The sequence below is a fragment of the Diabrotica virgifera genome, chromosome 10, assembly GCF_917563875.1.
Source record: "Diabrotica virgifera virgifera chromosome 10, PGI_DIABVI_V3a".
Taxonomy (NCBI): Eukaryota; Metazoa; Arthropoda; class Insecta; order Coleoptera; family Chrysomelidae; genus Diabrotica; species Diabrotica virgifera.
In genome coordinates, this window is record NC_065452.1 from 154483500 (window position 1) to 154510952 (window position 27453).

The 27453-nt window shown below is 32.3% G+C and overlaps 1 protein-coding gene across 2 annotated transcripts in view; it reads left to right on the top strand.

Annotated features, from left to right (window-relative positions):
- Nucleotides 1–27453, top strand: part of LOC114325436 (voltage-dependent calcium channel subunit alpha-2/delta-3) — a 144742-nt gene that overhangs the window by 75181 nt on the left and 42108 nt on the right. For both annotated transcript variants that reach the window (XM_028273509.2, XM_050663520.1), the window contains exons 19-22: nucleotides 6934–7032; nucleotides 8194–8446; nucleotides 9562–9813; nucleotides 12806–12920. In XM_028273509.2, the coding sequence (XP_028129310.1) occupies nucleotides 6934–7032; nucleotides 8194–8446; nucleotides 9562–9813; nucleotides 12806–12920 (719 nt within the window). The remainder of the gene's footprint in view (nucleotides 1–6933; nucleotides 7033–8193; nucleotides 8447–9561; nucleotides 9814–12805; nucleotides 12921–27453) is intronic.

Sequence of the window (27453 nt, forward strand, 5' to 3'; positions counted from 1 at the left end):
AAATTGCTGTAGAAAAGGTGTCCAAAAACAAAAGTATTGTTTAATAAGTCTTTGGAGATTGTGATGTAAGCAGACGATGTAAGCTTAAGGCACGAACCGCAAAAGACATCAAAAAGTTTATGTGGAACTTCAAGTCCTAATACAAGCAAGGAAACAACGAAACTTGCAGAATTTGTCAATAGACGATGCCAATATTGAAGTAGTAAAACAGCTCAAATACCTTAGCGTACGGATAATTGAGGACGGCAGCGAGGAGGAGGAGCAGAGGCTATTTTACTTCAAATCAGGCCCTAGGCACTACACAATTTTCGGGCCACTAAATATAATTTAATAATAATAAAAACTTTTTTAAATGTATTAATTATTTAATAGAAATATAGTTGCACAAGAAAATAACATTTTTATTAACGATAAATAAAATTTATATGTAAACAATTAAACATTGTTTAAGGGGATAGGAGCAAACTTTCGGCTTCAATGCTATTTAAATGCATTCGTTTTTTTTTTCCGAAGCCTGAGAAAACTAATAAGTATTTTTGAAACATTTAAGGGTTACATAGGTCTTGCGGGTAAAAAAAAGTGACTTGTTAAAAAAATTATATCTTGAAAACTAAAAATTATTTTTATTTATAATTGGAACATGTGAAAGTATAGTACTTAAGGTACCCTCAAAAAAATTTTCAGCCAAAAATATTCATTTTTGTAGAGTTGACTGCAATTTTTCGACAACAGCCCTTTTTTGCGGTGGGCAGCATAACTAAGTCCAGTATCATCTGAAATAAAAAAATCAAAAAGTTTCTTGTAGTTTATACCTCTGGCTAGTGAATGAACGAAGGAATTAAAAAAATGAAATTTGAAGATTTTACATAAGTTTAAACACATTTTCGACCCCAATTTTTCTCATTTTTTCAAAAATGACCATTTTTAAAGTAGTTTTTTTTTATAAAACAAAAACAACTTCACCTAATAAAAATTTCTTCGTTCATTCACTAGACAGAGGTATAAACTACAAGAAACTTTTCGATTTTTTGATTTCAGATGAGACTGGACTATGCTGCCCACCGCAAAAAAAGGGCTGTTGTCGAAAAATTGCAGTCAACTCTACAAAAATGAATATTTTTGGCTGAAAATTTTTTTGAGAGTACCTTAAGTACTATACTTTTACATGTTCCAATTATAAGTAAAACAGTTTTTAGTTTTCGAGATATAATTTTTTTTTAAGTCACTTTTTTTACCCGTAAGACCTATGTAACCCCTTAAACGCAGAATGAAAGATTACGTTACTACCGAGGGCAGAAAGTCCCTGAAATCTTCGATAATGTTTATTTTAATAAGTTACAGGGGTGAAAAAAAGAGAAAATTGAGTGTGATTTTTAATTTTAAATACATATTTTATTAAAAAAAAACTTTTTATTTATTCTAAGGGACATTCGGCCCTCCTCGGTAATAATGTAATCTTTCATTCTGCGTCTAAATCTTTTAAAAATATTTATTAGTTTTTTGAGGATTAGAAAAAATGAATGCATTTAAAGAGCATTGAAGCTGAAAGTTTGCACCTATCCACTTAATTATAACTCTTATGGTTATCATTTATCATTGCCTGTTCGTAAAGTGAAAGAATTTTGAAAATCTGTTTTGTTTTTGCAATAAACATGTTTTGTTTGGTGATCTTTCCGGGCCCCATTCAAATAGGGCCCGAGGCAAGTGCCTCACGGGCCTAGTGGTAAAATAGGCCCTGAGGAGGAGGAAATATGGAAAAGAATAATGCTTGCTAACAATGCTTACTTCTCTCTCTCGCAAGTTTTTGGATCCAGACATTCATATGGAAGTAAAGTTCAAAGTATATAAAACTATCATACGACCAATAGCAACATATGGTGGAAAGATAGGTGCACAAAAAGAGGGAGACATATTAGCACATAATGTTAAAAAAAATCGGGTTATTCGCCAAATATAAAAAAGTATGTATATCTGTTAAAGTAAATAGGCATTTTTGATCTGTAATAAAATTTTGAATTTCATTTAATTGATTTTATACTTTAAAGTCTATCATATAAGTAGATACCTACAGAAATAACGAAAAAAACATCATACTTAATTATAGGAGTCTTTAGTTTTAAAAGTGAAAGACGAATCACCAAAAATAATATTTCAGATTAAGTACTTTAGGAACACTCTATACTCTATATATAAACAATTTTAAAATATTTAAATTTAACATAACATTTGCGCTCATTTTTAAACTACGAGGGCAGTCCGACAAGTACGTAGCCTACCAAAGAAAAACGAAAATTTTGAAAAAAAGGCGATTTATTTCTCAACATAATCTCATTTTAGTTCAATACACTTGAACCAGCGATGACATTCCAAGTGGTAGCTCAAGCAATCCCATGGAAACTTTCAATTTACACTGCAACTTCACCGAACGTTCAAATTGCCGTGTAATGTGAAAGTTACCATGGGATTGATTGAACCACCATTTGCCATCGTGCGTTCTAGCAATCGCACGTTCAAATTCTTAGTGTGTGAAGGGAGCGTATATGTGTGTGAAACTGGGGTAGTGTGTGAAAATGGGGGAAGTGTCACCGTACACAGCATCCAAGCGTTCTTTGATTTCGCTGCGCGAGTTTGCTTCCAAAGGCAAGCATCTAATCACCGAACGATATTGTTTTTTCCCATTTTTATAAAATCTGCGGATACACCCGCTTCCACACCCGGTCAAAACAATATTATGAGTCCGATTCAGCTGAAATTTTGACATAAGTGGTCCAGGAGAATGTACCTACTACAGATGATAATAAATTTCTATTGCGATCCATCCTCCCAAGTGTCTTCTCTATTGAGGTTGGCGATTAATATGGCAAATTTCTCTGGGCTTGATGGATTAAGTTATTCCCTGTCGTGTGGGTTCAATCTATGATATTTCGGAGTCAGGATTTTTTCTTTCTCCCTATACTCCTTTTACCTTCGATTTTGCCTTCTAATATTACCTGGAGCTGCTCAAATTCACTATGTCCATTATGTGTCCTAGACATGACGTCTTTCTAATTTTGATTGTATTGACCAGATAAGGGCGTGTGTTCATTATTTCCAGTACTTCTTTATTTGTAATTTTGCTGGTCCAGCTTATTCTTAGCATTCGGCGGTACATCCACATTTCGAATGAATTCAGTTTGTTGACGTCATACTGTTTGAATGTCCAAGTCTCACAGCCATATAGTAATAGAGACTACACATAACACTGACTGTTCTCTATCTTATTGTGACTGATAGCTTGGGGTTACAGAGCATTTTACGCATGTTCATGAAGCCAGATCTTGCTATTTCAATGCGTCTTCTAATTTATTTTGAGTGGTCTAGCTGACTGTTTAGCTCTCTGCCCAGGTACATGAAGCTTTGGGAACTCTGAAGGGTGATACCATGGATTTGTATGTTGGGTGTAATTTGTTCATGGATATTCTTGTGGAATACCACGATTTTGGTTTTGGAAAGATTAATATCCAAGCCCAGTCTGTGACTTTCTTCTGATAGTATCTATGTTCATCAATATTTTTAGTTGGTCTTCTGTTTCCGCTAATACTACGGTGTCATAGACATATCTTACATTGTTAATGATAATGCCATTGACTCTGGCACCTTCAGGGCGATCTTCAAGAGAAGCTCTGATGATATGTTCGGCATAGACGTTAAATAGTAGAGGGGACAGAATGCACCCTTGACGCACTCCTCGTTCTATGTTTACATAATCTATTGCGATAGTAGCGCTAAATGAGGCTAAGTACTTATCGGACCGCAATCGTATATTCTTTATTTTTATTTAATTGAAACTTTTATGCGCGTTTTTACTATTTTTAATAATAATTTAGTATACAGAAGATGGTAAGTATAATATGCCGTGATACATGTTCATTAAATGTCAAAGTTGTATCTGATTTTGTATAAAATCACAATGTATAAAATCTAAATGTACAAAAAATCACACAAGGTATAAAATAATTTACAAAGTAGAGTTAAGTAATAGTATCAGAAGGTATTTAAAAATTTATGTTTTTGAACTTCAAACAAATATTTGAATTATAGCCCAGTAAAGAAAAGAGCAGCTCAACAAATCGTATACAGGTCTTTTTTGAAGGTTCTAAAAGGTACAAGGTTATACATGAGGAAGAGCTGTTTCCTATAAATTTGAGAGAAAAAAAATTGAAATAAAAGTTGTGGATCTTAAAAAGTTCTTTAGTTTTTCGAGTTTATATTATTAATAAACGTAAACAATTGACAGAGATTAATGAAAAACCCTTATTTTTTCCCACTCGTAAAATCTGCGGAAGTGGTTCGGGCTCACATCAGTCGAACTATTCAGAAGTGCCGTAAGCAAGATCAGAATTGCCATGTTAATAGCCAGTGGTCGCAGCGGACAAGACACTTGAAGAAAAATAAATCTTTCGTTTCCTAGCATTTACTCTTGGGACTTTGACCGATCTTAGACCTTGGTCTTGTGTCATATTCTTTGATTTGATGATGGACTTGACGTCAAGATTTTGTTAATTTAATCTGTTACATTCTTAATAGAACCTAAGAAAACTGTATCTTTTGGTTGACGTTGTTGGTCGATATTACAGTTATATGTCTCTTGGACCATATTCGTTCTATCCCAAGGGTTTTTCTATATGTTTTAATTCGCTTACCAAACATTCCGTTTTAAAATTTCGGGTTACAAAACACCGGTCGCAATCTATTCATACCAATAACGGTAAATACGAATACGACTCACGTTTTGAGTCTAACATTTAGAGTAATATATTCTTGGCACCCTACCAACAGTAATTATTTCTTGAATTTAAGTATTTTCGTCCAAATCGATTAAACAACGCAGCCTGGTATAATGTGTATTTCGGGACAACTATATATTTTGAGCCTTTTAGTAAAAAACTGTAGTTTGTCAGTATTAATGACTTTATTACAACAAACACTAGATAAGAGCGCGCATCGGAAAAGTTAGATCCAACTTAAATCGGATAAGGGTCTTCTTCAAGAGCCACAACCTTTCTCTTGGTATACAAGTAAGAATGATGAGATGTTACGTCTTCTCTGTCCTTTTTTATGGTGTTGAATCGTGGACCTTGAACGAAGATATGTGCATAAAATTGGCAGCATTTGAGATGTGGATATATCGGAGAATACTCAAAATCTCGTGGATTTTGCAAAATCTTCCGCACTGCTGCAAATAAGATAAAGATTGCCATGATCATCGCCAACACTCGTCACGGATAGGCACCTTAAAAAGAAGCAGATGTTAGAAGAATCACAGAAGATTGAAAGAAAAAAAAATTAACTTCATTCTTTTTAAAACATATGTATCTACACCTTTTTTGCGTGTATTCAAACCACTATCCTTTCTGCTTGAGACATTTCTAAACCATGGTTTCTAAATGTACCAATGGTTCTTCGGCCTACCAAAATCTTCCATGCAATTTATTTCCAGAATTCCTAGCAAAAAAGTTAAATGATACCATATCAGGACTGTAAGACGGATGTCTCAAATACTCGATTGTTAGAAGAGAAGTGTGATAGCTTGCAATGTCTTGACGAATAATGATCCGATTGCATTTGTCATGTTCCTCTAAAGATGAAAAATACACATTTTCTTCATTTTTCTTCAACAGAGGATAAAAACATCGTAACAATTCCAACACTTGCTTTGTAAATTTTTAATGCAGAAAGAAATCAACAATATAATTCTAAATTTTGCTAAAAAATATACAGGGTGTAACAAAAATGCAGGTCATAAATGAAATCACATATTCTGGGGCCAAAACACTAGTTCGATTGAACCTAACTTACCTTAGTACAAATATGCACATAAAAAAAGTTACAAGCCTTTGAAGTTATAAAATGAAAATCGATTTTTTCCAATATATCGAAAACTATAAGAGTTTTTTTATTGAAAATGGACAAGTGGCATTCTTAGGGCAAGAATATCTTAAAAAAATTAAACGGAAATTTGTGCACCCCATAAAAATTTTATGGGGGTTTTGTTCCCTTAAACCTCCCCAAACTTTTGTGTACGATACCCAATTAAATTATTATTGTATTACCGTTAGTTAAACACAATGTTTTTAAAACTTTTTTTCCTCTTAGTATTTTTTCGATAAGCCATTTTTTATCGAGATGCGGCTTCTTTTTCAATATGTTTACATAAAAATTTTATGGAGGTTTTCTCCTTTAAACCCCCCAAATGTTTATGTGCGTTTCAATTAAACCATTATTGCGGGACCATTAGTTAAACACAGTGTTTTTAAAACTTTTTGCTTCTTAGTATTTTTTCGAGAAGGCACCTTTTATCGAGATGTGGCTTCTTTTTTAATATGGTTTAAAATATACCCGAAAAATGTAAATTTTCTTATTATTACCTGGTCTCGAAAGTAGACAAAAAAGTTTTAAAAACATTGTGTTTAACTAATGGCACCACAATAATAATTTAATTGGAATGTGCACAAAGGTCTGGAGTGGGGTGGGGGGTTGGTTTAATGGAACGAAACCCCCATAAAATTTTTATGGGGTGCACAAATTTTACTTCAATTTATTTTTTAAATGTTCCTGCCATAAGAATGTCACATGTCCATTTTCAATAAAAAATCCCTAATAGTCTTCGATATATTGAAAAAATTCCATTTTCATTTGGTAACTTCAAAGTGCTGTAACTTTTTTTATGTGCACATTTTTGTACTAAGGTAAGTTAGGTTCAATCGAACTATTTTTAGTCCCAGAATATGTGGTTTAATTTATGACCTGTATTTTTGTTTCACCCTGTACATTAACTCCAATAAGCTCCTCACGATTTCCCGATAATGATGATTTGACTAGATAAACTGCCAACAATGTTTTTTATTGAAAGTATTGTTTATTTCTTAAATAACATATAGTAAAATTTTGCAGCCAAGGCTATGAAATTTTTGGATCTACGCTGTCATTTGTGGCTACGAGAAGCGGACTTCTACGGTGGACAAACCTAACGAATATCAAAACAAACGAGCCGTAAGTACCTACTTATTAACGTACACGAAAATAGACTTTTTTACATAGGACAAGCCAAAAGTTCCCTCTACCACCCCCCGTATCTTTTTGACGGTTATACTTATAAAGGTCGCGGCAGATTATCATGCACGAATCGTTTCCAGCACGTAGCGTAGTCACCGAAAAACCTGCTTTTACAAAGACGTGTCTGATACGATACGTTCCAGACAGTGTGAATTGTTCATATTTAAAATCATTAAAATTCAATCATACTAATTTTGTTTGGGTTTACATTGATTTTAATGAATAAATTAAATAAATACTAAATTATTGTAGTTTCGTATTTAATTAATAAATATTCAAACGTCCGCCTATGGTTATTTGTAAAAAAGTTAACGTTTTTCAATTATCTTGGTGTTTTTACGTCAACGTCAACTTTTTTGACAAATAACCATAGGCGGACGGTTGAATCTTATATTAAGTAAAAGTAATTTAACATTCATTATTTTATGTCGATTATTGTTAAATATAAATATAAGTATAGGATAATATATAAATAATATATAAATATAGGAAGTGGTTAAATGCTCGAATATATGAATTTTACGGAAATAATAGGCAGATATCGAGCACTGAGTTTTATTAAATATTGCCCAAGTATACTTTCGCCCCTAAATCATCTTCACGGGCATTTCGTCAAAAAAAGAAGGTATCCTCGAATTCAGACATTTGTCTGAATGGTGGCAACTTAACTTAACATATAACAAATAGTTAACATGCACTAGACGAAGCACAAACAGATAAATTTGATTGCCGGTACTTGGGTACTTCTATATTTTGAAGATGGAAGTGTTCAAGTGATCACTGGAACACTTCCGTTAAACAAAGGATTCTTCATTGTACCTCCATCTTCAAAATGTAGAAGTACCCAAGTACCGGCAATCAAATTTATCTTTTGTTCTTCGTCTAGTGTATGTTAAGTATTTGTTATATGTTAAGTTAAGGTGCCACCATTCAGACAAAAATGTTAATGGCATTCGAGGATAGCTTCCTTTTTTTGACGAAATGCCCCTGAAGATGCTCTAGGAAAAGTATACTAGGGCAAGATTTAATAAAACTCAGTGCTCGATATTTGCCTTTCATTCCCGTAAAATAAGTATAAATATATTTCTTCTTTTTCAGACATTTTAGTGAAAATAACGTCAGAGCAATGGACGAAACTTGGTACAAGAGAGCTGTCGACCAGCATTCTATAGAGCCAGAAAGCTTTGTTTTTTCGGTACCTTTTGATATTGGATCATATGGAAAACCTTTAATAACGGCCACACATGCTGTTTTTGTTGAGCATAAAGGTCATAGGGCACCTGCTGCAGTTGTGGGATTGCAGTACCAGCATTCCACTTTGGCCTCACACTTTTTCAACATAACATCCAAGGTAGGCAATAATTATAATAATGATAGTAATAAAACATATCCTGCAAGTGGCAACAGTAGTTAGAGTTGATTTTCGCTTCGTAATCAACTTCAAAAAATTGGGGAATTAAGTATAAGTTAGAAAATTCAATAAAGTTCAAAAATAAGTGTCTAAGAGTTAGTGCATTTAGGTGATAGTAGTTGTGCATTAAATAAATAACATTAAATAAGTAAGGTTGAACTATCTTAACCATTGTACAAGTTTTATTAAATCAAAAAATACTTCTGTGAAAGCTGGAAATACTAGTTTTTGGGCGAATGCTTTAAATCAGAGGTACAGTCGAACCCGCTTATGCCATGCAAAAGTATTCCTATAAGGTGACTAGTAGAAACGTTTCGGGGCCTCACATTTCTATTCCTTAAACTGGGATATTCCTATAACCGGTATTCTAATAAGCGGGTTCGACTGTATTAAACCGCTAAAATGTCCTACATACGACCCGACCTTGCCATCCGACACAACTAAACTCCCCGATCATCTTGTTGGAGTGAGCTCTACACAAGTCCCGACATACTATCCGACAAGACAGAATTTCCCGACCATTACTACAGTTAGTCTGTCAGGCTAGCACGGTTTTACAGTGGAACCCCGCTAAGTCGGCATCCAATAACCCGGAAGTCCGGCTAACCCGGACCGATTTTCATCAGACAAAACAAACATTTTTCACTCTGACTGAGTTTTTACCAAGAAATAAACAATACTGTATACTGTATACAACTGTACGTAATTTAGATGTACTGTGCATATGTATTTCATGTTTTTGCAATTATAATGTGTATTTGTTTATTATTTAGGTATATGTATTTTATTAATTTTTAACATATTCTCCGGCTAACCCGGATTTAAGATAACCCGGATCGGCCGAGGTCCCGATTAATCCGACTTATCGAGGTTGCACTGTACAACCAAATTCTTGCTTCTGAACTTACTAAATAAAAACTTGAGAATGGGATTGAGTGAATGGTTGATAACTTGATGAAATATTCGCCAAAATGTAAAAGTTCACAGTTTGTTTTATCATATTTGATGATGTTTGTTGTTGAGCATATAGTTTAAATGTTTTTTTTTAATTACAGTGCACAGGATCTTCTTCTTGCAAAAAGACATGCGCAAGTGACAAGCTCGATTGCTACGTTCTTGATAATAACGGTTTTATAATAATTTCTGAAAATAATGATGATACTGGTCGATTTTTTGGCCAGATAGATGGAACTATTATGGATTCTTTGGTTCAAGATAGAATTTACGTAAAAGTACCAGTATACGATTATCAGGGAGCTTGTTCTAATAGTAAATTTCACTTTAGTGGAAGTTCCAACAAATTATCGGTTAGTATTTATTTGTTTAGGTTTAACTTAATATTATTACGATTTTATGTATTCTTGTGTATACCAGCGGATAAACTAATGACAATTCAACAAATATTTCTAATGAAAATATCAATCCAATGATAATGAACATATCTCGATCAAATGAGGAATGTCTTCGTATGTTTTATAGATTATGAGAAGGCATTCGATAACGTAAAGCACGACAAACTGATAAATCTACTTAAACAAATTGAGTTAGATTGTAAACACATCAGGATTATTAATAAATTGTGTTGGAATCAGCCAACTCATATAAAACTCGGAAATATGACAACATAGGATTTTCAAATTCTCACAGGAGTCAGACAGCGGTTCATACTATCGCCACTCCTGTTCAATTTATATTCTGAATCCATTTTCTACGAGGCCTTAGACGATATAGTAACAGAAATAAAGATGAATGGTAAAACTATTAATAACATCCGATATGCTGACGACACGATTGATCTTGTCTAGGATGAGAAAGAGTTACAGTTCCTAATAAATAATGTCAATAAAATACATAGGTGATAATATGGTCTTAAAATAAGTAAGTATAAAGAAAACAAAATTTATGATCATCAGCAAACGTTATATATAGGCATAATGTCAGAGTACAGATAGTAACTCAGGACATGGAAAGAGATTTAATTACTTGGGATGCTGACGAGATACTGATGATGAAGTTAAAATTAGAATTTAGGAGTACATTCTTTAAATTGAAAGATCCAAGTCCTGACTACTCGAAATTGAGAGTAGTCCCCCCCCCCCCTCAGGAAATTGAGAAGGTATAGATCACTTGAAGTGTTTTGAGCAATTTTCGTTTTCAATAAAACTCAAAAAAACTACTTTTTTCCAAGTATAAAGCGGGTAAACCAAACATACAATTTTGTTAATTTTCTTACAGCATAAAGATATACTCCTAAGAAATACTTATGAATTTTTAATATGTTCATAATATGTGGTTATTAAAATTTTGTCCGGTTTCTTACCGGTAGCTTTATTATAGGCCGTAACATATTATTTTTTCCTACTGTGGCAAAACTGTACATTCAAAAAATTCTTTCTTAGGAGTATTAGGAGTATATCTTCATGCTGTAAGAAAATTAACAAAATTGTATATTTGGTTTTCCCGCTTTATACTTGGGAAAAAGTAGTTTTTTTGAGTTTTATCGAAAACGAAAACATGAAGTTTGCTCAAAATTTGTCAAAATACTTCTAGTGATCATATATACATTCTCTTCTTTTTCAAATTTTTTGGAATGTGTAGTTTGGGGGGGGGGGGTGCAGATCAACCTTAAATGCTACGTAATGTCTACACTATTATATTATGGAGTTAAGGGAGGGACGTTAAAGGCAAGACGTCACGTCTAGATTCTTTCGTGATATGATTGTACCGTCGGTTATTGAAAATACCATGGATCGAGAGAGTATCAAATGAAATGAAATGTTGGAAAGAATGCATAAAGATAAGAAACTATTGACCTATTGAAACTATTAAAAAGTAGCTTATTTGACCATAGCTTTAGAAACTATGGTTGTCTGCAGTTGATCATTGAAGGAATGATCGAAGGAAAACGAAGCGGATCAAAGAAGTTCTATATAAAAAAACATCTATGTTAATTTGTATTTAGTTAACTGGGGCGGTTAAAAAGAGTCTGTCTATAATAGACCCCTTGTCGTCTTATATCATCGATAAGTCGTATACAGGGTGTTTCATTAATAATTGTACATATAGTAACTAGAGCACAAAATACGAAGATTTAATATAAAACACTTAAATAAAATGTGGTTCCTTACTGAGTTACAGGGTGTTTTATCTAAAAATTTAATAACTATTTTTGCTCAGAATTTTAAAACTATTCAACGTATCTGTTTCATACATGGCAGGAAGTATAGGTACTGTACAAACTACTAAATGATGTTAAACAAACGTTTCTGGCTATAACCAGAGGCGTACGACGGGGGAAAGTGAATGGTTGACCCTTTCCAAATTCTACGCCACTGGCGGAATTGCTATTTTAGTTCAATTTTTGGATTCTCCAATACTTTCTATGAAAATAATATACCCTTCATTCGTAACGATAAAGTCATTAATTTTCGAGATATTTGAAGTTAAAAATGAAACGACACAATTATGTTGATTAATGTATTGTATCGCTTCATTTTTAATTTCAAATATCTCAAAAACGAATAACTTTATCTTTACGAATGAAGAGTATATTATTTACATAACAACTATTGGAAAATCAAAAAATTACACTAAAATAGCAATTTCATCAGTGGCGTAGAATTTGGGAAGGGTCAACCAGCCAGTATCCCTATCGTATCCCTGGTAGTAGCTAGAAACGTTTGTTTATCTTAATTTAGTAGGGTGTACAGTATCTACACTTTCCGCCAAGTATTATACGGATACGCCAAATCGTTTTAAAGTACTGGGTACAAATAATTTTTAAATTTTAATCATATGAATCATATCGTAAATTAATCAAAATAAATGTGCCGTTTCATATTTCACTTCAAATATCTCGAAAACTAATGACTTTATCGTTACCAATGAAGAGTATATTATGCACGTAGAAAGTATTGGAGAATCCAAAAATGGCACTAAAATAGTAATTACTCCAGTGGCGTAGAATTTGAGAAGGGTCAACCATTCACTATCCCCTGTCGTACGTCTCTGGTAGTAGCTATAAACGATTGTTTATCATAATTTAGTAGGGTGTATAGTAGTCGCACTTTCTGCCAAGTATGAAAAGGATACGTCAAATGGTTTTAAAATGCTGAGCAAAAATATATTTTAAATTTTTAGATAAAACACCCTGTAACTCAGTAAAGAACCACATTTTATGTAAGCGTTTTAGGTTAAATCTTCGTATTTTGTGCTAAGGTTTCTCCAGTTACTATATGGACAATTATTAATGAAACACCCTGTATATCTACATAACTAATTTACTATTATTCTTTTTAGATATTTATTCCAGTGAATACGCTTTTTGGTTATATAATTCAAATGGTTTTTTCTCTGTTGGTTAATTTAAATATGGCTTACACGAATGCTTTAGCCTATAATCGAGATGAAAGTGGTAAGTTTCTAAACAATGATCATCTATTTATTTGTTTGATGCACCTAGATCATTTATTTTATTATATTCATCACTTTTATTTTAAACCATTGGGTTTATGAGTTCATCTTTTTGGCAGCACTAGTACAAAAATTCTTAATATATACAGAGTGGATCAAAAGTATGGAAATGCTTAATTATCTCTTAAATGAATGGTCCGAATTATACAAAAACCGGGATAGGTTATACATTCTGCAATATAGAGATTTTAATTTTGATGTTTGTAATGTTGCCAGATTTACCACTTTTCTGATATCATTAGCCATTTTGGTTTATTAAATATAATCTCCTTTAGAGTTTAAATATCTATGTAGGTATCACACTATCTAGCTACAGAAAACTCGAAACAGAAGTGGAAGATTAAGTGAATTAAGCAAACAGAGCCGCAGGTTGCCTGAATGAAACAATATGGAGAAATAAAAATGTCGGAAAAGAAAGGAAAGGCAAAATTTACAAAACAGTCATCAGACCAATAATGACATATGCGGCAGAAACACGAGCTGACCCAGAAAAGACAAAAATAAGGCTAGAAAAAGCACAGATGAAAACCCTTCGAGAAATCGATGATAATACACTATGGGACAGAGATAGACGTACAGATATACGGTGGAGATGCAAGGCGAACAAAATTAATAACTGGGTAAAAGACCGAAGAGTAGCATGGAACGACCACATAAGCCGAATGACAACAAACAGAACAGTAAGGACGGCGAAGGACGGTTCCCCAATAGGAAGACGGAATCAGTGGGAAGACCACGAAAACGATGAAACGACAACTTACTGGAGGCAATTTGAAAAAAACAGACAGAGTCATGTTTACACAAATAAAAGACGTAGAAAAAGAAGACTCTTCTGTATATTATATTATTATTGGAATCCTCACTTCAATACGAGTTCAACCATATACAAGGTGATTGATTAGTGGGGTAAAGCTCAATAGATCCGCTATAGTAATAGATAGCTATAAAAGTTAATAACAAAAATTGTAGCTAACTTTGAGCTTCACATTGCAAAATTAATTAGAATGTTACAGGGTTTTCGATAAGTGGCAGGCCAAACTTATGTGTTTTTAATGGAACACCCTGTATTTTATTTTATATTTGAAATATTCTTAACTTCTCCATTACAAAAATATAAAGGTTTGTTAAGTTATACGGGGTATTTACAAAGTTATATCCAATTTTGTATGAAAATCGTAACAAGTTTACAATCGTATACAATCACTGTATAAATAAAAATAAACACAACATCAATGGATTATTGATGCCATATTTTTTTATTTATTGTCAAAATTCTCATAAACGATTGATATGCTAATTTTCTTTATATTGAATACAGGGTGAGTCAAAACGCAAGTACATTATTTTCTCAGTTATTTTAAATGGAACACCCTGTATTTTATATCACTATCGAAAAGTACCATTACTGTACTTTAATTTTTATGTAACATTCTCTAAGTCTAAATTTATTAGTTTTCGAGATATTTTCATTTTTCAGAGCAAATTATTAATTAGGGGGTCTAAATCTTTCAAAATTTTAAGTAAGCCATGACTGAATTGTCTAAAACTGACAATTTAGGATTACTTATTATCAATTCGGTAATCAATATAACAATGTAGCAAATAAAGAAAGAAAAATAATTTATTAGTAACAAATTTTACAAAAACCAAAACACAACCACAACGTACAACTTTTTTTTAAACAATTAAAACTACTTTTGTATGTAAATGTAACAAATAAAAAAGAAAAACAATTTATTAGTTACAAATTTTACAAAAAAAAATACAAACACAAAATACAACATTTTGTGAAAACAATTAAAAACTACTTTTGCACCTAAATGTAAAAATGTAACAAATAAAAAACAAACAATAATTTATCAGTAAAAAATTTTACAAAGAAAATATGAACACAAAATACATCTTTTTTGAAAAAATTAAAAGCTACTTTTAATAAAATATTTTAAATATTTAATCACATAAGATGTTCAAAATAACCTCCTAACACATTTATGCATGCCTAAAAACGGTCATTGAATGATTTACTTACACTACGAAGCATTTGTAAATTAATACTTCGAAATACACTTTGTATTCTATTTTTCATCTCATCCCTTGTTGTTGGAGGCATTTTATAAACTGCATTCTTAACGTAACCCGAAAAAAATCAGTCCAGTTTATTAAATTCTGGTGATCTGGCTACCTACGCTACTGGTCCATTGAAAAATGAAAATATCTCGAAAACTAATAAATTTACACATCCCTAGGGAATGCTGTATTCAAATTAAAGTACGTTAATGGTGCTTTTCAATAGTGATATAAAATACAGGGAAAAAATTTAAAATTACTGAGAAAATAATGTACTTGCGTTTTGACTCACCCTGTATTCGATATAAAGAAAATTAGCAATATCAATCATTTTTAAAAATTTCGAGAATAAAATAAAAAATTTGGCATCAATAAACTGTGCTTATTTTTATTTATACAGGGCGTTGAACTTGTTATGATTTTCATAGAAAATTGGTTATTACTTTGTACATACCCTGTATAACATAACAAACCTTCAGTATTAGTGTGTCTTCCGAACAGTAAGGTTGGTTTTGTTACACGCGCTTAATTACTTTTTGCTCGAATTTAGGCAGGTAGATATTTTATTTTGGTTTGTTATTTCATAAACCCATAGTTAAGGTAAGTACAAGTTTTTTAATATTATAATGAGTAACTCTTCCGACGGGGGTACTCCCCCGTCTGGAAAAGACCCACCAGATGAGAAAGATATACAAGGCGAAATGGAAATTGATAATAAAATATATAATTTAGACAACAAATATATTTCGACAGACATCGGACCGTACTATGTTATCGTTGAACCGGTTGATCAAAAAAGTCATTTATCGGCTGTTAAAGTTGGGCACTATTTATTTAAAAATACTACTTTTAACACACATGTTATTGACATAAAATTAGTCGGGAGAAATAAAGTAAAAATTATTTTTAAATCTTATAATATTGCTAATGCCATTATAGGACATAAATTAATAAAAGATAACAATTTGATCGCGTATATACCTATTTTTTTCAACCATAAAAAGGCAATTATCAGACAAATTGACACATTTTTGTCCGAAAAGTATATAATGGAGAATATCGAAAGTGAACATAAAGTTGTAGATGTAAAAAGAATGAAACGTAGGATAGTTGATTCTGATAATGAGACACAGTTTGTCCCTAGACAAATGATCGTCTTGACGTTTTTAGGAAATAGTTTGCCAAAATTTGTTAAAATTGATTTGGTGAGATTTGCTGTAGAGCCCTACATATATCCTGTAGTTCAGTGTTTCAGGTGCCTTCGATATGGCCACACAGCCAAATACTGTAAAAGCACTACAACTAAATGTAAAAAATGTGGTCAAACCCACGATGAAAATGATGATACCGATTGCACTTCTGACACTTACTGCATATACTGTGAAAAGCATGACCATCAGTCCGTATCAAAAATTTGCCCGAAATACCAGGAACAATTAAAAATTAAAAAGATCATGTCTGAAAAAAATGTATCATTTAAAGAAGCTGAAGTTATTGTAAGAAATCCGTCTTACGCTAAAATAGTAACACATAATAATTTCGATATTTTAAATAATTTAAACAATTTCCCTGAGCTGAATGGTAATATTGACACGAACAATTCCCCCTCCACGAGTAATAAAAATTGGGTACCACGTCCACATTACCAACAGCCGAAAAAGCGCAAAGTAAGTTCGCCCCTTTCAGTTAATAAACCCCCTTCATTTAAACTTAAAAATACCGCTTCAAATCCTATCATTCCTAATCCACATAGAGAAGCTTTCCATTCATACAAAGAAAAATTAGAATCACAGATACTGCAGAAACTTCCTTCTATTTTTGAAAATATGCTTAAAAAATTTAATTTGGTAAACCCAGATCCACTAGTTATCCAGGAAACACAAACAGAACTCAGAACAATCTTAGATACGATACAATACAATGATAGTGATAGTGACGAAAGTTGTTATTAAGTAGATGATAAATATATTGCAATGGAACTGTAACTCCATTACTAAAAACAAAGCTAATCTTATTAATTTTCTAAACGATCACGCTGTTAAATTTGATTTAATTATGCTTAACGAAACTTGGTTATCTAAAAAGAAAATATTTCATTTACCAACTTACAATATATTACATGTAGATCGAACTGATGGATTCGGAGGCACTGCCATACTTATTAAAGATTCCCTATGCTATCATGAAATTTCAATTCGTAAAAACTTTAATTCCAAAATAGAAGTATGTGCAGCATATATCGATGACCTTAAGATATCCTTAGCCTCCATTTATAAAGCTCCCAACATAAAAGCAACTAAGACTGACTGGAATAATCTTTTTTCACAACTAAAGGGTGATGTCATTATATGCGGTGATTTTAACTGTCATCACAGTCTCTGGGGCTCTACAATAGATAACTCACAAGGAAATCGACTTGTAGAAGCTATAGAAGAAACTAACCTAATTATTTTAAACGACGGACGACCTACTAAGATAGTCAGACCTAACGAAAGACCTTCTGCCATAGATCTTACCTTTGTCTCACCTAGCCTTTTAAGTTTATCTGAATGGAATCCTCTGAATGATACACTTGGCTCAGATCATCTCCCTATCCATATTACTATATCTCGGGAATATATCCCCACTAACAAAACACCCTCTAGAAAATGGATTGAGTCTTCAGCTGACTGGACGCTTTTTCAAAACCTAATTGAAACACAAATCTATAACAATAATAGTAATAATAACTCCTTTGATTTTTTTATGAAAGTAATAAATGATGCAGCTTCTAAGTCAATGAAATCTCGTTCAGGTAACAGTAAAAAACCTCCAAATCCTATTTGGTGGGATAATGAATGCACTTTAATTGTTAATGATAGAAAAGACGCATACCATGAATATAAAATGACCACGAATTATGAAAATTACCTCAAGTTTAAGCATATTCAGGCCAAAGCTAAATTACTTTTTAAACAAAAGCAACAACTATGCTGGAAAAATTTTATTAACAAATTAAATAAAAATACCCCAATATCAAAAATTTGGAGTTTTATAAAAAAAATATCGAACAAAAACTCAACTTTTAAAAAACATCCTCTATCTGAAGAACTAATAAACCAAATTTTTGATATTGTAGCACCTAGTTTTGTGCCAAATATGCTTGAAGGTCCGAACGAGAAAATTGGCAGCCACTACATGGATGCACCTTTTGATATAACAGAACTTGAAGCTTCAATTAAGACCTCTAGATGTACTGCTCCGGGTAATGATTATGTTACATATGACATTATTAAAAATCTTCCCCAAGTTGCTAAAAATTTTATACTAAATATATACAATGATTGGTGGGTGAATTCAAACTATGTTGAGCATCTCAAACAAATTACCATTTGTTTAATTTTAAAACCTACTAAAGATAGAAATATGCCTTCCTCTTATCGCCCTATATCTTTAATGTCATGTATAACTAAAACGTTCGAAAGAATGATAAAAACAAGACTGGAGTGGTACATGGAGTATAACAATATCTTACCTAATACTCAATACGGTTTTAGAAGGGGATATGGTACTTTGGATGCAGTAACTCATTTAGTAAATGACATCCAGATTGCCTTTTCTGGCAACAAGTATCTAGCTTGTTTATTCCTAGATATAAAAGGGGCTTACGACTCTGTAAATATAAATATACTTAAACAGAAAATGGTTAAGATTGGTCTTAGCGAAACCACTGCTCTAAATATATTGCAACTATATTTTTCTAGACATGTCTATATTAGAGACCATAGAAATGTGTTACATGGTCCAAGGGTTGTTTATCATGGGTTGCCACAGGGATCCGTACTTAGTCCTATACTCTTTAATATATATTCTGCCAATATTCATTTACTATTTCATAATTCCGTAAATTGCATACAATATGCAGATGATATCTGTATATACACCATCCAAAATAGTTATGAAGCATGCACTGAGGCTCTTGATAATATTATGCATAAGGTAAGTACATGGACAGAAGAAACTGGTATGACCCTTTCAACAGAAAAATGCTCTATTATGTTTTTTACCAGGCATAGACTACGTGCACCAGAGAGATTAACTCTGTGTGGGCGTACCTTGTCGGTAGTTAAAGAGTTTAAGTATTTAGGTATCATTGTTGACACCAAGTTACTATGGTCGAGTCACATACGTCACTTAATAAACAAATGTGAGAAAGGCTATAATTTGCTTAGATGTGTAACAAATCGAAGTTGGGGCGCAGCTACTGGTATAGCTTTATTGTTTTATAGAGCCTATGTGCGGTCTATCATTGACTATGGATGTTGTTTATACGGATCTGCTTGTAACACCAATCTAAACAAAATAAACAGAGTTCAATATAAATGTCTTAGAACTTGCATAGGTGGAATGATATCATCACCGGTGAAAGCAATACTGGCAGAATGTAATGAATTGCCTTTGGATTTGCGTCGGCAGCTATTATCACAAAAATATCTTTTAAAACTAAAATCCTTAGAGTCAAACATGATCAACAAATTAAGTGATATTGCAAAAGAAGATTTAACAAACCGCTTTTGGAAAATAAAGAATTCTCCTCCACTGGCAGAAGCTTTCGTTGAGACCAATGCTGATCACATTTCCTTTGGTAAAAATAAAACATTGTTTATGTATACCATACCCTATAGATCACTAATAAAACCACACAGAGTCATAATACCCAATTATACAGAATACCATCATATAAATCACACCCTTCTAAAATCCATATTAGGTGGATTAGTCAATAAGCCATTTATATATACAGATGGATCAAAAACAAAACACGGAGTTGGTTGTGGAGTTTTTATCCAAAATACAAAACAATCATTTATGTTTAAATTACCATCAATATGTAGCATATATACTGCTGAACTTATAGCAATTTGGAAGGGCATTACTTGGTTAACATCAAATAATTTACGAGATGGAGTAATACTAACTGATTCTAAGTCTGCATTGGAGTCAATAAAAAGCATAAAATTTGAAAGAATGAAATGTCCTATATTATGCAATTTAAAAAATTTGATAGCAGATTTAAATATAACATTTGTATGGGTCAAAGGTCATACAGGTATACTAGGTAATGAAAAAGCTGATAGTTTGGCTAAGGAAGCAGTACTTAACGGAGTTCTTTGTAATATTTATACATTACCAGACGTCTTTCATTTGATAAAAAATAAAATAAGATTAAAATGGGAACGACAGTGGGAAAATACTGTAGAAAACTCACAAAATACCTACTTTAAAATACATCCTACCCTACCATCCCCACCTCTATATATTTTCAACTACCCTACTTCAAAATTCTTTTCGGCAAGTGTTTTTCGACTTAAAACAAATCATGGGCGATTTCCATCGCACCTTGCTAAGCTGGGCATTATACAGTCCTCGGCCTGTAGTTGTGATCAGAACTCTAAGGAAGCTCTCAGACCAAATGCAACACATACAATAAAATTCATACGTAAAATGTTGCACAGTTCATAATAGCGTACATCTGTTTATACTCAACAGAGATAACGTCCCATAACACATTTTATCATTATGTAGAATACAGGAGCGTGCCAATTTTGGAACTTCCGAATATCAATCAGTATTTGAAATGTCTTCAAGCGAAAAAGATGTTATTGTAGCTTGGCAATTTTTAAGAAGATGTCAGAGAAAAGAAAGAAAAATGCGTCGATGACGCACCCACTGAATGCATTTAACATTATTCATAGTCCAGCAATTGTTTTACATGAACAGACATGAACATTTTTGCTAGGAGTGTTTTTTTTTATAAAATTACTTACTTTTTGAGTTATTTGCAAGAAACCGTATAAAAATGTGTTTTTTTTTTAATGAACATATTTACTCTCAAAAACTCGACACGTTTTAACTTAGTGAAAAAATGCTATAGAACAAAAATTGCTTAAAATTACGTAGTTTATCCATTTCCGGCCTTATTTTGAACGTATAATTTTCACCCTCGGGAAGGGATGAAACTTGCCCCACATGCTACCTACTTACATATGTCTATGAGAGATTTTCATGTTATTTTAAAGGGTTCTTTACAAATTTATAGGTTTTGCAATATTTTACCGTCAGCATTAACTTTAAAAATATCACAAATTTTTATTTATATAAAAATTGTTTTTTTATATATTATTAAAGAAAGAAATATGAAAATAAACATGGAGAAAACAAAGATAATGGTCATGGGAAATGAGGATAAACAAGTAAATATAGAGATAAATAACCAGAAATTATAACAAGTAACAACATATAAATACCTGGGTGTGAAAATATAAAATGGAGGAAGATCAGAAGAAGAAGTCAACGAAAGGATAACCATGCCGTTCAGAATCTACTACAGCTTAAACAGAGCATTCATTGGAAAAAAGGAGTAAGCAGCAAGATGAGGACAATGATAGAGGTATATAAAACGATCTTCAGGCCAATCCTTACCTATGGTAATGACAGCTGGGTGCTAACACAATCATCGAAAAGTAGAATAAACTCAATGGCCATGAAGTACCCAAGAAAAGTAAAAGGAATTACAAGACGCGATAGAATAAGAAACAGCATTGAGAACACAACTTGGACTGAAGCGAAGCGAAGGGCTAAGAATAAACAAGAGTGGAGACGATTTGTATATGATATAGATACATGAAATTTATTTTTTAAACACCTTGCACCGTTAAGTAGAAAGATTTAGATTATGTTATTATGAACATATAAAATTATTTACTACTTGGACTAAAGAAAAATGGGATCTGTGTAACAATTTAATAAATTTAAATTATACTAGAAAATAACATGTTTTTTTTCTCTGATTCTGGCCTTGATTTAGAACTAGAACCTTTAGCCACGTAATTGGATAACTTATCACTAACTCAGATGTAATGTGTAGTGTGTGTGTTGAGTAAGTGTCTTGTTACTTTGCAAAGTCGACGTCATTGTCTTTGCAAAGAGACGCTAATTGTATCCGAACGTCTGCGGTCCAACATAGTTAGAATCTCTAAAAAAATGATTTGTCAAAAAACTGTAACTAGGTATTAATCTGTAAACATTAGATAGATAAGTCAACAAGCACGTTTATCCTTTTAAGACTTTTTTACGTTTATTTTGTAAGTAAACAAATCATTGTAAAAAATTGAATTAAATAAACGTATTATTATCTCAAAACTTAAATAAATTTATCCTATTATCCCTAATAATTATATTCTACGCCCTAATTCCAAACACACACATTTGCACATCTGGGCACTCTTTACTGCTCTTTTCTTGAGAATCCGATCGCCGTTGCATCGGAATTCTAGGAATTTTAGTTTAAGTGCGTTCAAGGGATGCCTGTTAACCGTTGAAACATATTAGACCAGACTATGTCATCGTCCCCGTGAGGTAAATTATTCCGATTCGTATTTTTGTACAAACCTACTCAAAAACAGGTCCTTATAACAAATCCACAGGGTGGCGGGAAGTGGCGCGGTCGGAAAATTGTTTAAATAATTTTTTAAAACAAATTCAAAAAATCAATTTTTTCACTTCGTAGGTATAATTTTTTTAGACTCTTTGGGTCATTATAAGCAAAAAAAGTCGGTTGTATTTTTCTCTAAAATTGATTGTTGTCGAGTTATACGCGATTTAAAAGTTAAAAAACGAGAGAAAATGGCCATTTTTAAGGCTTAATAACTCGGTTAATAGTACATTGTGTACCTAGTAGGAAAAGCTTAACATTCCCGGACGATGTAAAGATTGCTGTCGAGGCGCAAGCCGAGACAAGGGAATACAGAGTCCGGGAATGTTGCTTTTCCTGCAAGGTATACATACTATTTTTTCGAAAATCTAACATTTAAATTATATTAAAATAAATATGTTAAAATTTTCAAATAGACATATTCTGACTCAAATATTCTTGATGCCACCAAGTACATGTTTTGTAACTATAGAAACAAAAATATTGAATTGTCAAATTTGACGTATTTGCGTATTTTTGACAGTACTTATAATACATTTGTTCTGAATCTGCTGTAAGGAAAAAATATTTTTCTATGGATGTTATACAATGTGCAACTTCTCTCACTACTTACATACATTCAAAACGAACAATTTCTTATGCAGTGAGAAAAGTCGGCCATTGCAGTGGGAAATATTTTTTCTCACGGGTTCTCGTACGGTTTTCCATATCGTCGTCTTAATACTATAACTTGATAACACGAAATTAGTAGTTTTGAGATAAACGAGTTTAAAGATTTTAAAGATATTTGTGCTGCTACCATGATGTTGGTAAAATACGGAATTCACTCTGCGGCTCTCAAATACTGTTCCTTAACTTTTTGGCAACTGATCTATTTGGGAATACGGTGCAAATTTGTTTTCCAATATGGAAAAAACCATGAAAAATTAAAGTTATCAACTTTTAGCATTACCATAATGTTAACATTTGGTAATGTCGCATGTTGTGTCAAGTTGCATATAAGTGAACTTTTTAACACAACTAATATTTTATACATTATTTTGTTGAAAATTAGCCCCCTGCCATGGGGGTTACCAGATCTGCTAACAATTCTCGAATTCTTGCATTAAAATGAACCGAATAAACAGATAGCAATTATGTGGTAAGCTCAATGGTTTCAGAAAAACATGTGCTACAACTAGATAACTCGAGTTATCTAGTTATAGCATTCAGTGTATGTCGTATTCACGATTATTTCGATTAAATAATAGCTTGATAACTTATCTTTGTCAACTTTTAGCACTGAATGTTAGGGGCATTTGAGTTTTATCAACTTTCGTCAATCATAAATAAATACTTAACCCGTTTGGAGCGAGCTATTAAGTTTTTACACAAAATGGAGGCAAATAAAATACATCTTGTGAACTAGTTATCTCAAAAACATCAATTTTGGAGTTATTAAGTTATAGTACTAAGGCGACGATATATGATCGCCGTTTCCATGGTAACATGCGCAATACAAGCACAAGTTAATATTGTCAAATAAAATGTGTTGGAGCAAAACTTACCAGGAATTACCTTTCAAAACTGTTCGAAAATAACTGTCAATTAGAATTTTAAATAAATAAGGTAAATATATAAATTTTAAGAATATTAAATAACTACATGTATATGTATTTTATTTCAATTTTGTATATAATATACGTAAAAGCACCTAAATTATTCAATTTTGAAGTTTAAACTCATGACGTCATGACACAACCGCATCCATAGAAAAAGTACAGTATACAACACATGAGAAAATGACATATTTCTCCCTGCTGTACAATATACTATTCCTTATGTATAGTAAGGAATAGCTATTTGTATAACAAGGGAGGAAAGTGCTACTTTTCCTCCCGAGAATGAAGTTTACTGCCCGACGCGTAGCGGAGGGCAGTAATCATTCAAGGGGGGAAAAGGCACTTTACTCCCATGTTATACATATGGTTTTTCCACCTTCCTCAAATAACAAGTCATTTTTTCATTTTTACTTAATTTATTTATGTAACTAACCAACAAAATTTATTAAAACTAAAACTAACAAGTAGGTACAATATAACTGTCAACTGTCAAATATAAGTCAAATTATTAATGTAAACATTGTTAAATCAAAATAACAATTTACTGTTTTTTACCATTCTGCAAACTACTGGGTGTTTTATAAATAAACGTTAAAATGTATAGATACTTAAGTAATAAAAAAAGATATTGCACAGGGCGTTCAATAAGTTATATTTCATGAATGAAATACTATGACGCCACTTTTACTTTTCCTCCCTATTGAGGAAAAATATTTTCCTCCCTAGGGAGGAAAAGTACAACTTTGCTCCCTACAATCAGGTCCGGAAAAGTATACTTTCGGTAGAGGTGGGTGGAAAATAACATTTTCGTACAGTTATTTTTCATTTCCAGGCAATGGCTAAGTATAAGGAAATATCGAACGTTTCTTTCAAAAATATCTAAATTCCTGACCGATTTTCGGAAAAAATTATTATTATGAAAGTTAGAAAGTGAAAAAATAAAAGTTTAAAGTCCCCTCACATGATCCTGAAAAAATTTGTGTCATTAATTTATTACTAAGTTGTTATTTTTAATTATTAACAATGAGCGCTGAAAGCGTATTTAGGCGGCTGTCAATGTGAGTGCGAAAAATATGCACCATTCCGGCAGTCCAATGGTGCATCTTACTCGTACCCACATTGATGGCCGCCTCAATACGCTGTTAGCGCTCATTGTTAATAATTAAAAATAACAGCTTTTTAATACATTAATGTCACAAATTTCTTCAGGATCATGTAAGGGGGCTTTAAACTTTGATTTAGTCACTTTCTGACTTTCATAATAATAATTTTTAACAGAGTTAAAGCCTTGAAAATAACTATTTTCGTGTTTTTCAAATTTTAAATCGCGTATAACTCGACAACAATTAATTCTAGAGAAAAATCATAAGAGATTTTTTGCTCATAATGTCCCAAAGAATCTAAAAAAATTGGTACGAAGTGAAAAAATTGATTTTTTAAATTTGTTTAAAAAAATTGTTTAAACAATTAGCCGACCGCGGCACCTCCCGGCACCGTGTATTTGTTATAAGGACCTTTTTTTTAAGTAAAAACGTTTGTGCAAAAAAAGACGGATCAATAGCTATTTGTATAACAAGGGAGGAAAGTGCTACTTTTCCTCCCGAGAATGAAGTTTACTGCCCGACGCGTAGCGGAGGGCAGTAATCATTCAAGGGAGGAAAAGGCACTTTACTCCCATGTTATACACATGGTTTTTCCACCTTCCTTAAATAACAAGTTATTTTTTCATTTTTACTTGATTTATTTATGTAACTAACCAACAAAATTTATTAGAACTAAAACTAACAAGTAGGTACAATATAACTGTCAACTGTCAAATATAAGTCAAATTATTAATGTAAATATTGTTAAATCAAAATAACAATTTACTGTTTTTTACCATTCTTCAAAATACAGAGTGTTTTTAAATAAACGTTAAAATGTATAGATACGTACGTAATAGAAAATACATATTGTACAGGGCGTCAATAAGTTATATTTCATGAATGAAATACCATGACGTCACTTTTACTTTTCCTCCCTAGGGAGGAAAAATATTTTCCTCCCTAGGGAGGAAAAGTACAACTTTGCTCCCTACAACCAGGTCCGGAAAAGTATACTTTCGGTAGAGGTGGGTGGAAAAATAATTTACCTAACGGGGGCGACGATACAGTCTGGACTATATGGGATGTTGCGTGTTACATATATCGATCGGATATCGCTTTTGGTATGAGAGCTTCCTAAGATATATGTAACACGCAACATCCCATATAGTCCAGACTGTATCGTCGCCCCCGTTAGGTAAATTATTTCGATCCGTCTTTTTTTGCACAAACGTTTTTACTTAAATAAAGGTCCTTATAACAAATACACGGTGCAGGGAGGTGCCGCGGTCGGATAATTGTTTAAACAATTTTTTTAAACAAATTTAAAAAATCAATTTTTTCACTTCGTACCAATTTTTTTAGATTCTTTGGGACATTATGAGCAAAAAATCTCTTATGATTTTTCTCTAGAATTAATTGTTGTCGAGTTATACGCGATTTAAAATTTGAAAAACGCGAAAATAGTTATTTTCAAGGCTTTAACTCTGTTAAAAATTATTATTATGAAAGTCAGAAAGTGACTAAATCAAAGTTTAAAGCCCCCTTACATGATCCTGAAGAAATTTGTGACATTAATGTATTAAAAAGCTGTTATTTTCAATTATTAACAATGAGCGCTAACAGCGTATTGAGGCGGCCATCAATGTGGGTGCGAGTAAGATGCACCATTGGACTGCCGGAATGGTGCATTTCTTTTGTACTCACATTGACAGCCGCCTAAATACGCTTTCAGCGCTCATTGTTAATAATTAAAAATAACAACTTAGTAATAAATTAATGACACAAATTTTTTCATGATCATGTAGGGGGACTTTAAACTTTTATTTTTTCACTTTCTAACTTTCATAGTAATAATTTTTTCCGAAAATCGGTCAGAAATTTAGATATTTTTGAAAGAAACGTTCGATATTTCCTTATACTTAGCCATTGCCTGGAAATGAAAAATCACTGTACGGAAATGTTATTTTCCACCCACCTCTACCGAAAGTATACTTTTCCGGACCTGATTGTAGGGAGCAAAGTTGTACTTTTCCTCCCTAGGGAGGAAAAGTAAAAGTGACGTCATAGTATTTCATTCATGAAATATAACTTATTGACGCCCTGTGCAATATCTTTTTTTATTACTTAAGTATCTATACATTTTAACGTTTATTTATAAAACACCCAGTAGTTTGCAGAATGGTAAAAAACAGTAAATTGTTATTTTGATTTAACAATGTTTACATTAATAATTTGACTTATATTTGA